Raw genomic sequence first — 8172 nt, 5'->3', positions numbered from 1 at the left:
CTTAAACGGTTCCCCGGAAACAAGTTATCGTGGAAACGTGTACAAACTTTTTTAGACAGCACATTGTGCTCCCTTTATTATTTTGTCTGACGCTTCATTACACAGTTAAAAATTTACCAAGTAAACGACACAGAAGTGCATGTTATAGTGGTCAGCTCTACCCGGTGGCATCGTCAAAAGGAACTATAGTTTCACTTCCTTCTTGTGCGTGCCGCGTCTGCAAAAAAACAACAGCACTACAACATACATGGATCGACTGTCGACGCCGACACAGACGTCGTTCCAGCAGATGTGAGATATATAGATCGTGCTTCGCGGGCACGCGCAGAGTCGACGTGCTAATTTGTGTGTTGAACGAGCGAGCGAGGTGTCACGCGGTAGTACTGTGACAGTGTGTGTGTGTTTGTTTATTTCCACTTTTCTCTGGAGTCGAACTGTCTATTTGGTATATACTAAAGTAACCTAAGTAATTTAGGTTAATGGGGAACTTTGGGGGCCTGTTTGACTAATTTAAGGTACTGTTTATCTGTATTTCGTCAAGCTAGCGTTTATATTGCTAATCAATCATTATATGTTTGTTTACCGTAGGTTAAATGTACACTACATCATGTATGAAGTTAACATTGATAATACTAATAGTAATACTGCTATCTACAATGTTTGTTTGGCTGTGTAAGCCATGCTAGCAAAAATGACAACGTTAATTATAACTAATCTATATGTCATTTGTGTTCCGTGCAGATTTTAGGTTGTAACTGGAAGGAAAGTATCCAAAGCCATTGACAATGGCCAACAACCGGGATGTCGGTGAAAACACTCCTCTTTTGGATTCAGTGACTAGTGTGAACAGACCACCGGCACCATCAGTGTTCGAGGGCAGAAGACTGGCTTGTGCTGCCATCCTGCTGGCTGAGTCATTAGAAAGGGTGGCATTCTATGGCATCACTTCCAACTTGGTCCTTTTCCTGCAGAGTAGCCCCTTTATTTGGGAGGGAACTCAGGCGAGCCAGGCACCTCTGATGTTCATGGGGATTACTTACTTAATTTCACCATTTGGTGGGTGGTTGGCCGATGCCTACCTTGGGAAATTCTGGACAATTGCTTGTAGTTTGATTCTGTATTTCACTGGTATGCTATTTTTTCCATTCGTTTCAAATGAAAGCACCATGCCTGGACTATGTGGTGAACAGATGGCATTCCCAGTGCAACCAGTTGACTGTCTGAACACAAGCATTACCCATCCAGGCGCCGATTGCCCACCTAATCGTGCTCCTTACTGTAGCCCAGTGATCTACTGTGGACTTGCCCTAATTGCTTTAGGGGTCGGAACTGTGAAGTCCAACATCACACCTTTTGGAGCAGACCAGGTAGAGTATAAATAGATTGGGGTTTCAAAAACTAGTGGAATTCAGATTAGAAAGTCATTAAATCTGCAATGCGGAGTGGTTTTATGAAGGAAATTCTGATCGTACTGTAGGACAGACCTGTACAAGATCAGGCAGGGTGACATCTTTTTGTTCATACATGCAATTTGTTTACTGTGGGACTGTGAGCACTGTATTAGACACACATACCCCTGCTGATTTAAAGTATTGATAATATGCCTCACATGGTTTAGATTTTTCACGATGGTTAGGTGTTCTGTCAACCATTTTATCACTTTCAAATGCACTCACAGACACACACACACGCGCACGTACACGCACCAACCAAACAGAGGAACTGAGATTTGTTTGGTGAAAATAATGTTTGACTTAAGTATTATTACTCAGTAGACCCCTGCTGTGTACATCATAATATGAACCAAGTTCATCAATGCAGTCATTGTTTTTAAATTAATCTAAGCAAGAGTAAAGCCTTTCTAAGGAGAGTAACTTTGATTAGCACTAGCAGTACAACCCACTGCTGTCACACATGTTCCAGCCAGTGCTGCTTCATGGGCCACTTTGTTTGATCATGTTAATTTTCTGTACACAGAAGTGACAGAATGTTAAATACATTGGAATTCAAATGTACTGTGTTGGCTTTATAGAGTGAGAGTTATAATTATGCTGAACTCAAACCTTCAAATATACCGGTATATTATACATTTTCAACATTTAGTTTTCTATTTATTCATATGCAGGATTCAAAAGCAGGATTCATTCTAGTGTTGGATAGGCACACTTTTGGTATACACTGACAAACGCAGAGATAATTATCCACATTCTCATTTCAGTTGGTAAATCATGATTTAAATGGATGTCTTTGTTGTGTCTTTTGCTTGCATGTTAATCTTGATCTATTATTTTCATGCAGATGTCACATTCGTCTGAATTTGACCTAATTTTCCATCAGCGCTTTGATTGAAAACTTGGTTGTAGGATATAATGCTAAAACCTCCTCTATCCATGCTTGAAGGTTACTGAGAAGCTGTGAAGCATTGTCCCGGCTGTTTTAGTGAATGTTCTGCCAGCCTCCCTGTGTTGGCTAATATGAGCGAGTGGGGGAGAGGTTGATTGCTTTGTAGGCCAGCATCAGTGTTTTGTACACTGTGCGGGCAGTAACCGGGAGCCAATGGACTGGGAGCGGAGAAGGGGGACACACATGTGAGAATTTTGGCTGGTCGCAGATCAAGCATGCTGCGGCATTCTGGATCAATTGGAGACTTAAGTGCACATGCCGGAAGGCCAATAAGGAGAGTGAAGTTTTGATATGACTGATGTCTGGATTAGGAGATGGGCTGACTCCAGAATTGCGAATAAGAGGTTTAGGCTGCTTGTTTGTGCATTTCAAGTTCTCTTACACTGAAAAATCCATCTCACAGCCTCCAATGTTTTGTCTTTTCTCCCCCCTCAAATCACAACACTAGAATGTGTCACAACACTAATAATGTGTTTTTTAGATTAGGTGTTGTAGTATTCGACTGGGGTTTAATATATTGTTTGAGTAATGGAGCATAAAGAGCTATAGATTCGTGGAATAAATGCAACTGGTTGTCATAGCATCATTGGATGGCAGACATGTTATTATTGCATGTAGCAATGTTACATAATGTTTGTCTTGACTCTTGACAGCATGATCATGTACTAGGACTCACACCCCATCCCCAGAACCTTTCACTTTTTGGAGAAGTAATGTCAAACTGTGTCCCTCTCCCTTTCTGTGTCCAGAGTGTGCACTCATTGTCACATGATGAAGATCATGTGTATCTAATTTGGTGAAGATAGATCCTCCCCAAAACAATGTTTCATGTTTGTGGCACCCCCTTCGAATTGAAGTGAAATCACTTTATTACTCTGCTTCAACTTCAAGATTAAAGTTTTGTGTAAATCAGGCCCCTCCTACAAACTTTGGAAGCTAATTATAGCCAGTCGGTATGGTATATAAAAATGTGTATGATACATTGTTATTACATAGGTCCTGTGTAGGTAGTAGCAAGTGGTTTGAGTGTTGGACAAAATAAATCTGTTGGAGAAGTAGCAAAAAGTGTGTTTTGAAGAATATGCGGAAATCCAGTTAGACATGTCCTTTATGGGGAGTTTACTGCAAAAACCAAGGGAAATTCAGAAAGGACATTTTTTGTCTATGACCAAAAGCTGGGCTGGTATAGCACCACCGATTTGATAAATATGAGGTGAGTGACATCCTTGGCCTACTCGCAGTGTGAAATTATCTCCAGACCCAAAGACGGACACACAGGGGCAAAATCCTAATCAATGGCACCGGCCTTCGGCCAGCTGGAGATGATCATCTATTTTGGATAAGTGTGATTAACTAGAAATTACACAGTTGATTGTTTTGATCTTGCTCATTGGTTGAATTTTTGATGACTTAAAAAAAGAAGTAACTATGTTCATGGTAACATGGTAAGGCTGTCAAGCTATGGCTATTCATTCGTTCACTAAATGGCTGTCTAAATGCCTCCTCAAATCCTAACCTAACCCTAACCTCACAGGTTGGGGTGATTTTTAATCCGCAGCACGGATACGTTTTAACCCGCCATGCATGTCGGGAGACATGGGTGATTTTTAACCTGCAGCACGGGGTTGTCTGACTAATGACTGTAGGTAGGACTGTTGGTACAGTATGTATAACTAACGTATGCACCCCGTTTTCCTCACAGGTCAAAGACAGAGGACCAGAGGCCACTCGCCGGTTCTTCAACTGGTTCTACTGGTGCATCAACCTTGGAGCCATCCTGTCCCTGGGCGGTGTGGCCTACATCCAGCAGAACATCAGCTTTGCCTTAGGCTACATCATACCAACCGTGTGTCTGGGGGTGTCCTTCCTCGTATTCATCCTGGGCCGGACTGTCTTCATCACCAAGCCCGCGGACGGCAGTGCCTTCACAGATATGTTCAAGATCCTGGGTTTTGTCTGCTGTTCGTCACAGCCACCGAAGGAACCCAACCTTCTCCGGTGAGAGGGACAGGGTTACCAATCAGAATTAGTGCATAATGTATATGGGGGGGAAAAGCAGTCTTACTGAATTGAATGAGAATCTTTGATACAGATTGGCTATCAAAACACACAACATTTTTTGGTACAGCAAACTACTTAATCTCACTGGGGAGGGTCTTTGTACGTAGCTGTGTAACATCAATTCCGCAGCTACCCAAACTTTGTGGAATATTATGGCATCTTTGATCCAGTAGACTAGTTCAGCTACAGTAGGTGTTGGTATTGAACCTTTAGGTTAACACTTCCTTTGATATCCCCTTTCACTTTCCTTTATAATTTCTCCTCTGGTCCAGCCATTCATCATCATTCCCTCTGGTGTAAACTTATTCCTAAGTGCTGCTACTTGACTTTGAACCCAAGTAACACAATCAGTTGAAAAACCTGACATTGAATATTTTAAGTTGGCCAATTCCACAGCCTTTCAAGAATTCCTTATTAAGGCGTTTTCTCCAGAGATGAGGATTATAGGCTTTAGAATAAAGTTTCTGTCCTATCTCTAGAAGTGCTGTTATTTGAGGAGGAGGCACTCATAAAAAAGGCTGATTAAGTCTCTCATCTCAAGAGTTTAGTTTAATTCCAGCCAATGTTTATTGGCTATTTACGGAGTTTTTTCTCTCCCCTCTCATTGCGATCAATCATGCCATAGTACTTTCAGGCTGCTTTGAACTTTCCCATTCCTTTTTTACCAAGGCCTAAGCCGACGTTGCTGGATACTGCCAAAGTGACCTATGGAGGGAAGTTCCCAGAGGAGAAAGTAGAGGAATTGAAAGCTCTGGTAAAAGTCCTGCCAGTGTTTCTTGCCCTCATTCCATACTGGACAGTGTATTTCCAGGTGAGAATGGCATGTCTTATACCAACATGTATTCATCAATTGATTTTGATAATATAGGTATTGGGTTCACTATAAGGTGCCAAGCCAAGAAAAGGTGTGTGTGTGTGTGTGTGTGTGTGTGTGTGTGTGTGTGTGTGTGTGTGTGTGTGTGTGTGTGTGTGTGTGTGTGTGTGTGTGTGTGTGTGTGTGTGTGTGTGTGTGTGTGTGTGTGTGTGTGTGTGTGTGTGTGTGTGTGTGTGTGTGTGTGTCTAAAAGCTTATAATGCACTGGCATGCAACACGTGAGCTTGTAAAGCACCTTTTTTAATTGCACAACAGAAGACAAAGTATAAATCAGGTTTAATAGACCTCACTGCTGTTGTACATGTTCTCACTGTGTTGCAGATGCAGACCACATATTTTCTGCAGAGCCTCCATCTGAGGATTCCTGGCACTGAACCCAACAGCACTTCTGATGCCAGCGAGGTAAATGCATGTAGGAAAGTCAGATTGGCTGTGTGCTCTTTAATAAACACAGTGATGTTGATAAAGTGGCAAAATCTATGGATATATTTATGTAAAAATGGTAATGCATGTTCTACGGCCAACGGCAGTATTCTTTGAACACACAAAGATGCGACTGATTTTGAGTGAGTAGGTTTTAAATTCGATCCTAGACCATTGAACGTAAAAAGAGTCAGTAGGTCACTGTGAAACAGTCACAGGCAACAGCTGGACATGGCAAAGGTTGTTAATGCCCAGGGGATTAAATAGGAACAACTCCCATATACTGTACTAATACCTCACAGATTAGCAACCTGGCAATGTCTCTCCACACAGCAGCTTGATATGGTATTGTACAGTAGGCCAGGCTTCCCCAAACCTTTCCATGCCATAGCCTCTGGCTGTTCAGCATCACCGTTCTGCTTTCTGGACCGGCATGCTTGAAAAGGGGAACTCTATAGACTTCAGTGAATTGTGAAGTTGTTTTTTGTATTCCACTTGTGTGTCACTAACAAGTTCACAGAATGGCAGTTCCCCCCCCCCCCCCCCCCCCCCTTCACATGCTATAGTTCTATTATCAGAAAAGGAACCTCTGTACGTGTTTTTTCGCTTCCAGTCTCTGAACTGCTTCTGAAGATCAAAAGGGAAGTGAGATTAGATGCCATTGCCCCTGTGACTCATCCCCTTGCTTCACCTGACACTGACAGTACATTTGCAGTAAAAAATGAAAACATAACTATTTTTAACAGGGCACGCTCTTACAAATGATAAGTGGGAGCAAGCAGCATGCCATTACGCCCAATGAGATCATCTGGTCATAAGAGCATTACCCAGAGGCAATGGGGAACAATAATCGAAAATGTCCAATTTGTTTTATAGGGGTTTCAACAACATCGTTGTATGTTGGGTAAATGTCATCATTAGTTCTAAAAGTTCTTTATGATAGGGAAGACTGTAGTGATGGACGAACCAGCATGATGTCTACAACATTATTACACACAAGTTGTTTTTTGTTGCAACACCTCTTCAGCAGACCCCCCCCCCCCCCCAATACCCACTGAGACCAAGCCCGCAGGGGCAGCTCTGCCAATCCAGCCAGTCTTTCCCTGGTGTGAGAAAATACTGTCACTTAGCACTTTCTGTCATTTTGAATATGATAATATGCAAACAGGGGGGGAGAAAATACCATCGGAAGCACTGTGTATGACTTGCCAGCAGTTACTCTAGGAAATGGAAATTCAATTTGAAAATAAATGGAACTATCAAAAGTGTAAAACCCGACACATTGGGAGCTCAGATGGCTTGCAGGATTTGAATTGCAAAACAGATCTCTGGGAATTTGTGGCTCCATCAATGCTCGGTGAACGATAGGCAGTATAGCATAAATGTGTCTATGTATGCGTCAAATGTATTCTCCTGTTTTATTGATACTGTGTTATCAGGCTGATCATTATTAATAAATAAAGCAGTGGGAAAAATCTATAGACAATGCCACCACTTTGATGGCTGATCTCTGTGTTTAACAGTTCAAATGTGTGTGCATTTGATTACCGGTATGTGAATTGCGTCAACATTCCTCATTATGTTCAGTTTTGTGTCCGGCCACATGGGGGCGCCAAAGCAATATCAAGACTAGACCAGAACAAAACACACACACACACACACACACACACACACACACACACACACACACACACACACACACACACACACACAGGCTCACCTGTGGGGAAGTGGACTCGAATGCACTGACATTCTCAGTGTTGTTTTTCATGCCTTGTGCTCTTAACACATACTCTTCCCTCATGTTTCTCCTGCTGGGTTCCCTGGCAGATCAAATTCCGCTTTCCTGCAGCCTGGCTTACAATGTTTGACGCCGTGCTCATCCTCATGCTGATCCCCCTAAAGGACAAAGTAGTGGACCCCATCCTCAAGCGCCGGGGCCTGCTGCCCTCCTCCCTGAAGAGGATTGCAGTGGGGATGTTCTTTGTCATGTGGTCGGCCGTTGCGGCGGGTGAGTGAGTGAGTGTTCTAACAGTCATGCCCTGTCGCTGCCGTCAAATGAGTAAATAGGCCAACTAAACACCCTGCTCTCTTTGTTTACAATGCTAAATGTCAGCATTGGACCACACCACGCATCAACGCATGCCATAGATCTGCGTCATTTGAAAGTAGCGTCGTGTTTGAATAACCATAATGTAGAATGAAAGTATTTGACAAAAAAGGAAGGTTTGTCTCATGCACATAGTTTTGGTCCCCCAGGAGAGATATCTCTTGATGCGGTCTAAATACCATGTATACACGTGCATTTGACCAGCTTTGATGTTACAACTACAAGGAATTGAGCCTCACAGCGTTGTTCTTCCAGGACTCAGCAGGTAGTCTGTCAGAAATGTATTAATATTCTTTCTATCA

At 42.6% G+C, this 8172-nt stretch overlaps 1 protein-coding gene across 2 annotated transcripts in view; it reads left to right on the top strand.

Moving 5' to 3' along the window:
- Window positions 1-3: 3 nt before the first annotated feature.
- slc15a4 (solute carrier family 15 member 4) overlaps window positions 4-8172 on the top strand; it is a 39250-nt gene continuing 31081 nt past the window's right edge. Inside the window, exons 1-6 of one of the 2 annotated variants that reach the window (XM_080766844.1) lie at window positions 4-395; window positions 742-1367; window positions 4106-4401; window positions 5134-5275; window positions 5659-5739; window positions 7591-7771. In XM_080766844.1, coding sequence (XP_080622970.1) covers window positions 786-1367; window positions 4106-4401; window positions 5134-5275; window positions 5659-5739; window positions 7591-7771 — 1282 coding nt within the window. In that variant the 5' untranslated portion in view covers window positions 4-395; window positions 742-785. Of the gene's footprint in view, window positions 516-741; window positions 1368-4105; window positions 4402-5133; window positions 5276-5658; window positions 5740-7590; window positions 7772-8172 lie in introns of both variants that reach the window. The other variant, XM_080766843.1, reaches the window with a different exon arrangement.

Source organism: Protomyctophum bolini (assembly GCF_963924005.1).
Source record: "Protomyctophum bolini genome assembly, chromosome: 6".
In the NCBI taxonomy this organism is placed as follows: domain Eukaryota; kingdom Metazoa; phylum Chordata; class Actinopteri; order Myctophiformes; family Myctophidae; genus Protomyctophum; species Protomyctophum bolini.
Note: the sequence above shows the minus strand (reverse complement) of the source record. Positions and strands in the feature narration are given on the sequence as shown.